Source organism: Cydia splendana, unplaced genomic scaffold (genome assembly GCF_910591565.1).
Source record: "Cydia splendana unplaced genomic scaffold, ilCydSple1.2 scaffold_89_ctg1, whole genome shotgun sequence".
In the NCBI taxonomy this organism is placed as follows: Eukaryota; Metazoa; Arthropoda; class Insecta; order Lepidoptera; family Tortricidae; genus Cydia; species Cydia splendana.
This window is the reverse complement of record NW_026946909.1, coordinates 252,660-267,271: the sequence shown is the minus strand read 5'-3', so window position 1 is coordinate 267,271 and position 14,612 is coordinate 252,660. Positions and strand designations below refer to the sequence as shown.

The 14,612-nt window shown below is 42.3% G+C and overlaps 2 protein-coding genes and 1 long non-coding RNA gene across 3 annotated transcripts in view; 1 reads left to right on the top strand and 2 right to left on the bottom strand.

The window, feature by feature from the left end:
• Nucleotides 1-1,339: 1,339 nt before the first annotated feature.
• Nucleotides 1,340-2,347, top strand: LOC134805945 (uncharacterized). The gene has a single exon (XM_063779128.1). It carries the CDS (start codon nucleotides 1,340-1,342, stop codon nucleotides 2,345-2,347), a length of 1,008 nt encoding a protein of 335 aa, XP_063635198.1.
• A 2,974-nt stretch (nucleotides 2,348-5,321) lies between these two features.
• On the bottom strand, nucleotides 5,322-10,249 carry LOC134805944 (uncharacterized). Its single transcript, XM_063779127.1, has 3 exons — nucleotides 9,303-10,249; nucleotides 7,877-8,200; nucleotides 5,322-5,392 (listed from the first exon to the last, which is right to left on the bottom strand). Exons 1-3 carry the CDS (start codon nucleotides 10,180-10,182, stop codon nucleotides 5,322-5,324), a joined length of 1,275 nt encoding a protein of 424 aa, XP_063635197.1. The 5' UTR covers nucleotides 10,183-10,249.
• A 674-nt stretch (nucleotides 10,250-10,923) lies between these two features.
• Nucleotides 10,924-14,612, bottom strand: part of LOC134805938 (uncharacterized) — a 145,037-nt gene continuing 141,348 nt past the window's right edge. The window contains exon 2 of the long non-coding RNA XR_010146437.1: nucleotides 10,924-11,095. This is a non-coding gene — a long non-coding RNA (uncharacterized LOC134805938). The remainder of the gene's footprint in view (nucleotides 11,096-14,612) is intronic.

Sequence of the window (14,612 nt, the reverse complement as noted above, 5' to 3'; positions counted from 1 at the left end):
TTGGCTCCTTAGTGTATTTATTAGTGTGTTTGTTGTGTTGACAATGTGCACATTTCTTTACGTATTCGTATACATCGTGGCTCATTCTTGGCCAGAAGTAATGACGTTTAATATTATTGAGCATTCTATTAACCCCCGCGTGGCCACTGGTGGGTAATAGATGGAAATCGTTTAAAATAACTCTTATTTCCTCTTTATCGTATACTTTCGTGACACCTTTCGTTACTAGGATCCTAGGAATATCACATTTGTAGCTAGCTAAAAATTCATTTATTTCTTGCGCATTTTGTTTATTTTTTATTATTATAACTTCATTTATGCGTTGCTTCTTGCAAAATTCTTCTAATTCCCTCGCTAACACGCCTACGGTAGATAACGATCGGGATGTTAGATATATGCATGATTCGCTTGGTACGTACTCAAAATTTCCTTTACTACTCATTATTTTATTTTGACATGTCTTACTTAATTTGTAATCGGAACTTAATATGAGTTCAATACAATTTTTTGGTGCTTTGATGATTTCCACAACTCTAGGTTGATCAAGCCTATTGTTTGCGGGTACATCTGTCGCTAAGTCACCTTGATCGCAAGTTTGTTGCGCGCGCAGTTTCCGTGTTTGAGCTCTGGTCATGACTGATACAACGTGTGTTCTAATATTTTTTAAATCTTCACTATTCATCGGTAAACGACTCAATGCGTCTGCAGCTGCATTGTTTCGCCCCGGAATTTACTCAATATCAAAATTGAATTCTTCTAAATACAACCTAAATTTGGTTAATCTACTCGAGGGATCAGTCATTCCAAAAAGATAAATCAATGGTTTATGGTCGGTGACAATTTTAAACCTTTTCCCAAAGAGATAGGGTCTAAAATGTTGTAGGGACATGGCGGTGACGCAATTTAGAGTCAGCATTTTCGGTGTACAGTTCGAAGGAGCATTTAGCCCATTCAGTCGCTCAGCGCAAGGCATACAGTGCGCACATACCTACTTAATTAACTAGTGCGATATCGCGGCGCCGCCTGGTCCTTGTCCCGACCTTGTGTAAAATCTATTTAGTAACCTTCTGAGATAATTAATTGGAGTCAGAATAAATCGGTGTTGTAAAGTAACCTTAGTTTACCTCATCTCCCAATAGGGTCACCCCGATACCTAAAATGGTGACCCCGCGTTCGTTTTTGGACTTTAAATTTTGTGTTTAGCGTTGGACATTAGTATTCGGGCAGACCAGGCTGCCGTGAAGTGCCGCGCAAAGACAATTTCGTGAGTGTTGAGTCGTTCTGTGAGAGTCTAATTTCAATTAAATAGACAATAGTTGCGTTATAAAATCGGCGGGAAATGCCGGACGGCAGTTTCGCACTAGGGGTGCCAGTACAGCAACCTAGTGCCGGGCTTTCGGTACCCAGGAGCGCCGGGGCGGCGGAACCAAAGGGCGTCGCGACTTCGGAGCCAAAGAGCGACAGTACCACGGAACAGAAAACAACGGTAACCATGGAGAGCGACCTTGCGGCCATCACCGTTTCGTCGAGAATAGCACCATTCTGGAGAGATATGCCCAAGCTTTGGTTTACGCAGTTGGAGGCAATATTAGCACCGCAGAAACTAGGACAGGAAGCAAAGTTTGACCTGGTAGTTAGCAAGTTGGGCAAGGAAGAGCTGAGCACCGTGGGCGATTTATTGGACAACGCCACGGGGAGGAGTTACGAGACCCTCAAGACCCGGCTCATTTCGGCTTTCCAGGAGAGCGCGGACCGCCAGTTTAACAGGTTGGTCAAAGAAATGGAGTTTGGGGAGCAGAAGCCTTCGCAGTTATACAGGAGAATGGCCGAGGCGGCCAGGAATGCCGATGTTTCGGACGACACGGTGAAGAGGCTGTGGTTACAGAGATTGCCAATAGCGACGAGGGCGATCCTTACGGCAGTCGGAGAAGAAACAAAATTAGAAGATCTGGTGTCCATGGCGGACAAGATAGTAGAGTCCATGGGCTCAGGGGCGGTCGCGACTGTAGCAGCCCCGGCAGCCCAAACAACAGCGTCGTTGAACGCAGTAACAAGCGATTTAATTGGGGAATTTAGAAAGATGGCCTTGGAGCTGAACCAGCTCAGAGGAGAGGTGAGTGAGCTCCGGTCGAGACCGCGGGAACGAGACTTCAGGCAAAATAGGAGCCGATCACGTTCAAGGTCGACCGTCCTGAGAAGAAAACCGGACTGGCTGTGTAGATATCATTTTAAGTTCAGAGAGAACGCGCGCGGATGCATCCAGCCGTGCGCCTGGGGGAGGCAGCAGCAGTCGGCAGGCGTGGCGCCGCCGACAGCATACGCTTGGCAGCCACCGCAGGGAAACTAGATGCGGTGCACCCTGAGGCGGCTGGTGGGTGCGTGGAGCCGAGGACGGAAAGCCACCGCTTGTGCGTTGTAGACTTCAATAGTGGCATGAGTTTTTTAGTGGACACTGGTGCAGACGTGTCCATAGTACCGGTTAACCGAATTAGTGCCACAGAGCGTCGCGAGTGTAACAATTATAAACTGTACGCGGCTAACAACACGGAAATAAAAACTTACGGAGCGGTATCATTAGAGCTCAATTTAGGACTGCGTAGAGCTTTTCGGTGGACATTTATAGTGTGCGACGTGACTCGACCAATTCTCGGTGCGGATTTCTTAAAGACTCATAAGTTAATGGTAGATTTAGATTGCAAAATTTTAGTGGATAAAGTGACAAATTTAAGATGTATTGGATCCATCGTATATTGCGAGCACGCGTCCATAAAATGTATTCGGGATGATAACCCATACCGTGACATCCTAATACGTTTCGCGGACATAATAAAACCTGTATCGTTTAAAGAGCCTGCTAAACACAGTGTAAAGCACTATATAGAGACTTCAGGACCTCCGGTATATGCGCGTGCTAGGCCGTTGCCGCGAGATAGGTACGAACAGGCAAAGCAGGAATTTCGTAATATGCAAGATTTAGGTATTTGCAGGCCGAGTAAGAGTCCCTGGGCCAGCCCGCTACACGTAGTTCCGAAGAAGGACGGACAGATCAGACCGTGCGGAGACTACAGGAGGCTGAATGCTGTCACGAAGCCGGACAGATACCCGATACCCAGGTTGCAAGACTTCACATACGGATTGTCAGGTAAGTCACTATTTTCCACCCTAGATATCAATCGCGCTTATCATGCCATCGAGGTCGCGCCGGAAGACATCGAAAAAACAGCGATCATCACACCTTTTGGGTTGTTTGAGTTCCCTAGATTATGTTTCGGTTTGCGTAATGCAGCGCAGACATTTCAGCGTTTCATGAACGCTGAGCTACAAGACATAGAGACCATTACTGATGAGCAAGGCGCGAGTTCATCCTTATTTTGTTATATAGATGACGTAATAGTAGCCTCGGAGAACGAGAACGTACACAGGGAACATCTTAGCAAATTATTTGAAAGATTTGACAGAGTAGGTTTGACAATTAATTTGAGCAAGTGCCAATTTGGAATGTCGCAAGTAGATTTTCTAGGTTATACGGTGTCAGCAGACGGACTGCGACCACGCGACGATAAAGTTAAGGCTATTATAGACTATCCGAGACCCGAAACCGTTGAACAACTCAGACGGTTCTTAGGGATGGTTAATTTTTATAGAGCACATTTAGGCAAAGCGGCGGATGTGCAGAGTCATTTAAATAAGTTTTTGCATAATTCGAAGAAAAAGGATCAGTCTAAAATTGAGTGGGACAGTGCAGCAGAGACCGCGTTTGAGCAGTGTAAGGAGAGCCTAAAAAGCGCCGTTACATTGTCATTTCCGGTTTCAGACGTCCCTCTAGCGCTTATGACAGATGCATCAGGAACCTCCGCAGGGAGCGTTTTACAACAGAGAGTAGGTAATATTTGGAGACCTCTAGGTTATTTCTCAAAAGCGTTTTCAGAAGCACAAAAGAAGTATAGTACATATGACAGAGAGTTGACCGCAATTTACATGTCCATAGCATATTTCAGAAATATGGTAGAGGGCAGGAGATTGATAGTGTATACGGACCATAAGCCTCTTACAGTAGCGTTAACAAAAGTAGGTTCAGCAAAAGAGACGCCACGTCGAGCGAGACAGCTAATGTACATCAGCGAATTTACGAGCGAGATAGAACACATTAGCGGTTCGCAGAATATAGTTGCTGACGCGCTTTCACGTGTAGAAACAATAGCTTGCCCTGTAGTCATCGATTTCGAAGAAGTTGCGCAAGCACAGGAAACCGATAAGCAGTTCGCGGACTTGTTTACAGCAAACCGGGCGAAATTTAAATTGTTAGGTATGCCAAACTCGGATACGAAGGTATATTGCGAAATATCAGGTGAGAATGCTCGACCGTATTTACCGGAAAAATTCAGGAAGATAGCGTTCGAGGCCATTCATCACATTAGTCATCCGGGTATTAGGACCACGCGCAAGATGGTAGCCCAGAGATATTTTTGGCCAGGCATGAATAAAGATGTAGGCACATGGGCAAGAGCGTGCGTGCAGTGTCAGAGAGCAAAGGTAAATAGGCATACAGTTTCGAAATTGGGACAATTTCAAGACGCAGAAAGGTTTAGGCATTTACATGTGGACATTGTGGGGCCTTTGCCCACAACAGCTCAAAACCTCAGGTATATAGTTACAATGATAGATCGTCGTACCAGATGGCCCGAGGCCATACCAATCGTTGACATGACAGCGGAGACAGTCGCAAGAGTAGTTTATGAAAATTGGATATGTAGATTCGGTTGTCCAAGTTTAATCACATCTGATCAGGGTAGACAGTTTGAAAGTGACTTGTTTAGGAACTTAATGAAATTTTTAGGGGTTCACAAGGTACGTACAACACCCTATCACCCTCAGAGCAACGGGATTTGCATTTTGATTTTGGAGAGATGGCACCGCGTAGTCAAAAGTGCTTTAACAGCCAGGCTAGCTGACAACGCATCCTGGGCTGACGAGCTACCTACGGTTTTGCTAGGACTCCGAACAGCGTGCAGATCAGACAACGAGGTAAGTGCAGCTGAAATGCTTTACGGTCATGTGTTAAGATTGCCAGGTGATTTTTATACTCAGTCTGAAAAAAATATTAATGACCCTTTTTCATACGTAGAGAGACTTAGATCCGTAGTAGATAACCTTCGTCCCGTGTCACGAGAGAATAGCGATTCGAGAAAAATATTTGTACACAAAGAATTAGAGTCATGTTCCCATGTTTTTGTAAGGAACGATTTAGTAAAGAAGCCGCTTACTCCCAATTATGATGGACCATATTTAGTTTTGAATAGGAGGTCAAAAACTTTTAAAATTCAGTTGCCCAATAGACAAGTAGAAATATCAGTTGACAGGTTGAAACCAGCATTTTTGTTAGACGAGTCACCTGAAAGCAGTAATAATTCTAGTAGGAATGCGGATTTGAACACAAATGAGCCTATACAGCCATTAGTGTCTCAAACGCCAACGCCTTTGACTCGTACCACGCGGAGCGGACGAGTTATAAATAGGCCAGTTAGATTTTTGCTTGATGAATAAAATTGTATCATGTGTAATATGTCACAGTTAAAGCATAAGGAGTATAGCAACTTGTTTCACCATATTGAATGTAGTGCAGGGTTACATTGCGGATAAGGACACTCGTGCGGAGAGGTTGCCCACGAGTGACACATTTTAAGGTATTGAGATTTTCTTGGAAAACGTGAAATTCGGGTCCACTACTTTGTTTTTAATTTAGCATCTCCTGGATGGAGCCTGGACCCCGGGGGTAGAAAGTTTATTTCGGGGAGGTAAACTTTCTACTTGCCGAAAGTAGTATATGGTTAGCCACTTCACAGGGTGGATGGCTACATTCAAATGTCATTTATACCGGATTTTTTTTGCCAGTTTCAAGTCGGGCTCTGAAACACGAGTCCCGCAACGTAGTTAAGAGTTTATATACTGTGTCATAAAGCTGTTGCGACAGTGTTTTGATTTTTATACACGTATCGAGGCGGTACGTGACAATGTGATAGGATTTAAATATACTGATTTAAGTTTTTTGTAACATATTTAAGTAGATGTTTTAGATAAACGTGTTCAATATACAATCAGTACAGCACGTTGTTAGACGTCAGAGTTAGATTTCCTGTCAGTAAAGTTATTGTGGAAAATTGTAAAAATGGGATTAACCCAAGGAAAGCAGGACGACAGTAACACACATAATGCTATTGCGATAGCGAAAGTGGAAAATTTATCTAATCAGGTGGAATCGAAACTAAATTATGTTGGAATTGGACTAATCGCGTTGGGAATAATTTTGTTGTTGGCGTTATGTTATTTTTTGAGAGTGAAATGTAAACAATGTGCTAGATCATGGGTGCAGAAAACTGTCGGAAATTTACCACCCACAGCTATAAAGGTGCATACCGTTCAGACTAATCCACCACAACAAGTGTATCAATAAGTGTTGTAGTTAAGTAAGTGTAATACCTAACATGTTGTTATCATTGTTCAAGTTCTCAGAGGTTGACCACCATGTTCATTATAAATAAAACAACAATGTATTATTTCAGTGTGTAATCAGAATGTAATACAATAGCTACAGGTATTATTTCACAGCTCTTGTTTAAAATGTGAGCGATAAATTCAATGTAAGCATTCTTTGAACCTTAGCATGATAAGGTATGTGTCACACTCGAAGCGAGTAAGTTTGTTTTGTTAGCTTCGATATTTTTCTATGTATTTGGTATTGTTGTATTTTGACAATCCTTTTCCTTTTTTCTTCAAAAAAGGGGGGGAATGATGTAGGGACATGGCGGTGACGCAATTTAGAGTCAGCATTTTCGGTGTACAGTTCGAAGGAGCATTTAGCCCATTCAGTCGCTCAGCGCAAGGCATACAGTGCGCACATACCTACTTAATTAACTAGTGCGATATCGCGGCGCCGCCTGGTCCTTGTCCCGACCTTGTGTAAAATCTATTTAGTAACCTTCTGAGATAATTAATTGGAGTCAGAATAAATCGGTGTTGTAAAGTAACCTTAGTTTACCTCATCTCCCAATAGGGTCACCCCGATACCTAAAATGTCTTGTCGACCAAACTATGGCAAGTAATTCCAAATCTATGATTGGGTATCGCGTCTCGGCTGGCTTAAGATTTCGACTTGCGTACGCGACTACTTTTCCGTTGGAATTTGATAGTACTGCACCTAATCCTATTTTTGATGCATCTGTATGTAGCGTAAAAATGTTATTTTCTGAAAAATCTGGATAGTCTAAAACTTGTGGACTCGTAAGAATATTTTTTAATTTTAAAAATGCTGCTTCACACTCTGTAGACCAGTTAAAAACTGCGTTTTTCTTGGAAAGCTGGTTTAAAGGATAAGCTATGTTCGCGAAATTTGGAATAAACCGTCTATAGTAATTGGCAAATGCTACGAATCTTTTGACCTCGTCTGTATTCGTTGGTCTTGGGTATTTGGTTAATGCATCTACTTTCGCTGGGTCGGGCTCTACTCCCTTTGAAGTTATTTTGTGCCCTAAATACATTATCTCTTTACGTAAAAATTCGCATTTTAATGGATTTAGTTTAAGATTCGCGCTCCTCAAACGTTCTAAAACTTGAGTGAGGTTATGGTTATGTGACGTTATGGATTTACCTATGACAATGCAATCGTCTAAGTATATGAAACATTGTTTGTAATTTAATCCGGACATGGCTATGGTCATAAGTCTTGAGAAAACACTACCGCTTGTTCGGAGTCCCATGGGACATCTCTTCATTGAATACATCTTATCGGTAGTAAACGCGGTGTATTTCCGGGATTCCTTGTCTAAAGCTAGTTGGTAATAACCTTGGGAAAGATCGAGCTTTGAAAAATATATGCTACCTGCTAGGGAATCTAATATTTCTGTTATGTTGGGCAATGGGAATTTATCATCCTGTATTCTATTATTTAGTTGCCTGTAGTCGACAACCAATCTCCATTTCTTTTCTCCTAACTTATCACTCTTTTTAGGAACAAGCAAAACTGGGCTGGACCACTCGGAAGTAGTCTCTTCTATTATGTCGTTATCTAGCATATCTTGGATCTGCGTTTGAAGTTCTTTGCGTAAGGCATGTGGTATCCTGTAAGGTTTTACGTATACTGGGCTTGCATTTTCTATTAAGTTAATTTTGTGCTCCAGCAAGTTTGTTGTGGTAAGCTTGTCGCCTGGCAGATGAAAAACATCTGCGTATTTTGCACAAATTTGTTCTATACTTAATTGTTCCTCTTTGTTTAAATAAGTGTGTAAATTTAAGAGACCTAATAAGGTTTTTACTCTATTGACGCTAATTTTCCCTGTGTCAAAATTGCAAATATCAAAATTACATAATCGGTTTACCTTCAACTTTGATAAATCTAAAGTAACTGGCTTATCAGTCGTATTCAATATCCGTACGGGTATTTGACCTTTGTCTGGTCTTGAAATGACACCTGCTACAAAAACGCCTGCTTGCATTTCCTGGGCTAGTACTACACAGTCGTCTACCAGTTGTGACGTAATGTGAGTCATAACTTCGCATCGCGGAGGTATATTATGGACATACGTATTATTTAAATGTACTTGCATAGGTATCGAAACGGACTGACCTCGGTCCTCTAAAATTAATGCATTGCGTTTATAACTTATATCTGCATCGTAACGTTTGAAAAATTCTTCCCCTAAAATTGCTTGGGCTGCGCATTGCATATTCTTAAAAACATGAAACTTTTCTTCGCAAATGAAACCGTTAAAGTCTAAGTCTAAATATATATATCCTTCTGAAGTTAAATCTCCGCATACTCCCTTAATAGTAATGCTATGTCCTTGTATTTGTCTAAAAAGATCGGGTTTGTTTTGTAAATATTCGTACCTAATAGCACACAGGCCTGCTCCGCTGTCGGCCAAGAGTTTTAATTTATATGTTTTACCTATACTACAAGTTACTGTGCTATAATTATCTTTATTATAACTAAATATTGCGCTATTCATATTAGTCACGAAAAAACTGCCTGTTAGGTTTTACATTATCGTGTGACGGTTGCATGTGCTGCGCACGCGTATTCGGGCGAGTGGGCGCGCGCGCAGGTCGGTGGACTGTAGCTGCACGGTCAGCGAAATTGTCCGGTCGTTTAACTCTATTTGTCGAGACGTGTTGCGAAATACCTGTGTTATGGTTATTATTGGAATAATACCGTGTCCCGAATGTATTTTTATTTCCTGTGTTAAAATCTCTGCCCTTATTCCTATTGTAACGCGCAGAGTGGGTATTCCGGTTCCCGTAATTATTACGAGAATGTCCCCGTCTATAATGTAGGACCTGATCCTGTTGTGGTGATGAGCTGTGCTCGTCAATGGCCGTCCTGATTGCTTCGGGCAATGACGTGAATTGCCTAGATGATATTATTGTGCTTAATTTTGGGTCTGCTAGACCGTCTGCAAACCGTTTAATGGCTGATTTCTCGTTCAGCGGACGAAGTATATCGTACCTGCTATCGTTACCGTCGGCCTGAGATATGGTCAGGTTGACGAAAAGATCCTCGATCTCGGCTCCGAATGCCTCTATAGTTCTCCTACCTTGCCTAGCTCTGTATAGTTGAGCCTGAATCGATTCGGACGATTTTTTAGGTAGTAAAAATGTGCGCATATCCGTGACAAGTAATTCTACGCTACTATATGACGTCTTTAATCTGAGCTTAGCGCTAGATGAAAGTCTTGTTTTTAGGACGAAGTCTATTAAAACCTGTTGAGTTTCGCTATTAATAATGGAACTGTACATTAGAATACCGTCTATTAATTGTTTAGTGGTATCCTCCTGCCCCGTCATGACGGGCAACAAGGCGATGGCCGTCTTGACATCAAAACTGGGCTTAGCCATTTTTCCGTCTGTTTGAGATTCTGTATCAAAATAATTTAATGCTATCTTTATCCTACTGTAAGTGTCGGCAATATCGTTTATATGCTTATTAGCTAACTCTAATTCTGAAATTTTATATTTTTCCGTTTGCTTCTGTAACTGAGACACAATATCCGCCGCGCGATTATATAATTCGTTTGATTCGTCTAGTTTCTTTCTACCTATTTCTTTCCGTCGCCTCTCTGGACCTAACTTTACAATATCTTCTCTTAATTTATTTAACCTTTCACGAATGGACACTAACTCAGATAGCATAATAAATTTGCGGCTACGGTTAATAACATACAACGGCTAAAATTAGGATACCTAACATTTCCTATATATCGCGACGAAACAATTAAAACATAATGATAAAGTTATATCTAACTTACATTAGTAGCGGGCAATGTACCCCCGTAAGTAGGTTATGTCGACGCTGCATTCCACGCTGGCTGGGCGGTCGCGTGACGCTGCTGGCGAGCTGGCACCTCCATGTGGCACTCGCTGACGCTGCATGTGGCTGCCTCTGCTCCGACGACGATGACGGGCCGGGCTAACCCTGGACTCCCTCGAGCATGGGCCGGGATAACCCTGGACACCTCTTGATATGGGCCGGGATAACCCTGGACACCTCTTGAATTGCGAGCCGGGATAACCCTGGACAACGCTCTTCTTTCTTCTTTCTTCGTTTTTTCTTAATTTGAGTTTTTCCCCTTGGTCATCTTTTTCTTTCTTCTCTTTCGTTTTCAAAATGTGTGGGAGGGTTCTGTTTTAATAGGAAGGTTCTTTCTTGAAAATGCGCAGGAAGTTTCTTTCTTGAAAAATAGGTTCTTTAACTTGAATTCTTCATTAGGGTGATCTTCTTGCCTTGACTTCTATCTTCATTTTCCTATGCGATGCGCTGTGGTGGACTTCGTTTTCCTGGTATTCTTCTGGTATGGGTCGCCATCTGATGAGTTGGTAGTTGGAGGGTCGAATGGAGATTAAGTGAAACGAGACATTACCGAAGATGTGTTATATTCTCGGTATCCAAGTATAGAGAGAGCAAGTAAATCTAAACATAACATATTTATAGGCTATTATTGCTTACATGCTATTTATACAATTACGTGCGTCGCATATTTATGTTGCAGACAGTAACGTATAGTTACTGTTAATATGTTAACTTAGGCATATAGTACATCGGACTCTGTCTTAGTAGCTTCGACGGTCGCATCACTGCTGCCGACAGACTGCGCCTTCAATTGCGCAAACTGCAGCCGTACATTTGCAGTGTCGGACTCTGTCTTAGCAACGGCTAGACGGGCTTTACGAACCTCGAGCTCGGCCATTAGCACGGCCAATTTATTATCGCGTTCCCTAACCGATTTGCGACTCCTATGTGATTCGCGATTAGACGGCGCCCGCGACGGCGGCGGCGCATCGGTGTCTTTATTCACTAGCGTATTTGACCTACTTCGATTTACTACCGTGTCATCTAACGTTTCCGAGTGTACCGACTCGTTTCCACCGGTAGAATTCGGGTTGCCACTGGTGCCCTTGCTCCACGTATTGGTCTCGTCGGACGTAGTCTTACCAGACGAGGGGGTAGGGGTGTCCATGTTCGGTGCGGGCGCAGGCGGGCCCCTGGTGCGTGGGCGAAGGCTCCTTGCTCCCTTTTCGGACATCTTTCTGGCTGGAACCTCTTCAATTTACACACGCGGCGGGTCCCTATCTATACCTGCCTTCGCCTCTGTCTGACGTTACCGAGTGCAACGTCAGTGCCCTAAGCGTGGATCCCTCGTGGCACTGAATCTCCCGCAATGGCAAAGTGCAATGCCTAGAACGTTCGAAAGCAGCGTGTGGGTATCAACCATGTGACACATGCAACGAAAGTTGCCAGGACACGTGAGCGGAGGTAAACCTACAACACTGTACGGTCCGTCCGGCAAGCCGGTAAATGGGGTACGGAAAGGTATTGGGTTTGGGTCTAAACCGAAGCGAACTTCTAGGTTCAGCGCGTCCTTATTCAGTCTTGCCGTCTGAGTTAAGCAACGTTCGCTTGAAACTCAGCGCGTACTTGTTTCTTTCTTGCTGTCTGAGTTAAGCTATGTTTGCTTTAAACTCAGCGCGTACGTTTTTCTATCTTCATCCGGTTCGAAGGACCAAACTGTGGAGAGTAGACTGTAACTTTAGTGATGAGGTGTTCGTTGGGTGATGCGTAGAAACTCGGCAATCTGGAACGCGCCGGCCGCTGTGCTGTCTCGAAGTCCGCTATACCTCCATTTACCGGTATATGTGTTGTGTGAAATAAAAACACATATATCGACTACCGTAGGCTCAAAGAGCGTAAGAGACAAAATGGCGAAAATGAGTTATGAATGCAGTTATACTCAGTTTTTTTTTCTCTATCGAATGGTATATTTAACGTCTCGATAACTTGAAAAAAATGTCCGATAAGCCCTATGAAAAATCAATGCTTGAACACAATTTTCCAACGCATTTTGCCGTATCTGCCAATTCAAAAAAATGTTGTGAGACATTTTGGCTTAACTCCCAACTTTTTGTACGATACGCCCTTTTGCATCGGAAATTTTATTAAATCTGTGCTAGTTTTTTGTCAGTTACGCCTATTTGCAGTAGATTCTTGAGTGCTAAATGTACGTTACGCCCACAACAAGTGGATATTTATACGAATGTTAGATAATTCAATGTAAGAGATACGCCAACATACTATATAAACTTTCGAGTTTATAATTGTTGCTGTTTTGTGTATAAGTGGGATGACCTAGTTCTTTCCTTGTAATTTTTTTATTAGTAGGTACTTGCATTACCTGCTCATGTGCTCATTAATGCTTTATTTATAGGGTTACTAAAATTTGACAATTTATACTGAACTAGTGGGTATCTTTTTCATCAGTTTTATGAAAATAATAAAACATGACTATATTCAAATGATATTTATGGCGATTAATTAAGGTTAGACTGATAACTTTTAGTTTTTGTTGGAGGTTTCATTCATTTGTAGAATAATATAAACCTACTTCTTGCTGTAATCCTGGCCGACAGGACATACATTTAAAATGTGATTGACGTAATTATTGATTTCTGATTCTTTTTTTCCCTTGTGCTCAATAAACTCTGCTTATTTATATTTGATAAAATATGTGTTTAAATTAAGATTTTTACAATAGTTTTGTATGTGACTGGGCCATTTGCAATTATGATTAGACGTAATATTAATACTTTTTTGTTTAAATTAAACCCTTATTTATAGGATTAACCTTATAAAAGTTATTGTCTATAACGTTTGGATTTACATCCATAGAAGTACGTAGGCCTGGCCATATGCCTTTTTTGCTACTTACTCTGATGTTATGTCATAAATAATCGCATATTCATTAAGTTTTACTGAACTGACATACAAAATGTCAAAACTACTATTGTACCTAATAGTATTATAGTGTATAAAAGTAAAATGTATGATCAAATTAAGATTTGAAACAGGAATAACGCATACATACTTTCTATAGTATAAGTAATAAAGTATAAGTAATAAACATAAACATAAGCTCATGGCATGTCTCTGGGGAGATTTCTTTATCGGACCACAGATATATGTGACGTTCCACGGCAAAAGGTACCTTATGGCGGCTGGCGCTTACGTCGCATAGCCCCGCAATAATATTGGAGCGGCGTTAATAATAGCGTAAGCGCCAACCGCCATAAGGTACCTTTATCCGTGGGACGTCACATATATGCTTCAGGTATAAGACTAAAATCCAATTAGAAACTATACGCAAACGGAATCCCAGGAACACCAACTGGTTAGCGTTCAAAAGCGACCTGGAGGTGGAACTGGGAGACCCTAAAGGCAAGTTAAACTCTATTATAGACATAGAACTTGAAACAGACAGAATAGCACAAGCTGTCTATACAGCTTGGACAAACAACTGCCCGGAAAAGAAAATCCTGGCGAAGAAGGTGCCCTGGTGGAACCCGGAGATTGCAAAACTCCGGAAGGAAACCAGGGCTGTCTTCAATGATGCTAAAAGGACCAACGACTTCGAGCATTACGCGCGAAAACTCACGGAATACAGCAAAGCTGTGAGGAAAGCAAAAAGGAAAGCATGGATGAACCATTGCGATCAAATCAGGTCCATACCGGAAGGCATGAGACTTACAAAGGCACTAGCTGCAACGAAGTCAGTTCCACTCACTTCCATTAGAAGAAGTGACGGAAGAATGACTGAAACGGGGCTAGAAACCCTCAAAGTTATGTGTGACACACACTTCCCAGGCTCGATAATACATCAGAGCGTAACGGACGATGGGACCGGTGCAATGGAACAATCCATCAGCACGACCAGATACAACTGGGACACGTCTAAAAAGGTAGTAGATCACGATAAGATACAATGGGCACTATCCACATTTCAACCATACAAAGCCCCGGGGCCAGATGGAATCTACCCCATACTACTACAAGAGGGCGCCAATGTACTAATACCGCACTTAGGTAGACTGTACAGAGCGTGCATAGCCTTCGGACACGTACCGCGTGTGTGGAGGATGGTAAAGGTAACGTACTTGCCTAAACCGGGCAAAGCAGATTACACAGAAGCCAAATCATACAGGCCGATAAGTCTGTCATCGTTTTTCCTCAAAACATTGGAGAAACTGGTAGACAGACACATAAGGGATGGTCCTCTTAAGAGGCATCCGCT

Excerpts from the sequence above, each read along its gene's own strand:
- LOC134805945 (XM_063779128.1), top strand. The coding sequence starts at position 1,340 with ATGCCGGACGGCAGTTTCGCACTAGGGGTGCCAGTACAGCAACCTAGT.
- LOC134805944 (XM_063779127.1), bottom strand. The coding sequence starts at position 10,182 with ATGCTATCTGAGTTAGTGTCCATTCGTGAAAGGTTAAATAAATTAAGA. Across the intron at positions 8,201-9,302 it reads TTATAGACGGGGACATTCTC|GCGACAAGCTTACCACAACA; the intron begins GTAATAATTACG and ends TTCATCTGCCAG. Across the intron at positions 5,393-7,876 it reads AATATTAGATTCCCTAGCAG|GTGACTCGTCTAACAAAAAT; the intron begins GTAGCATATATT and ends TACTGCTTTCAG.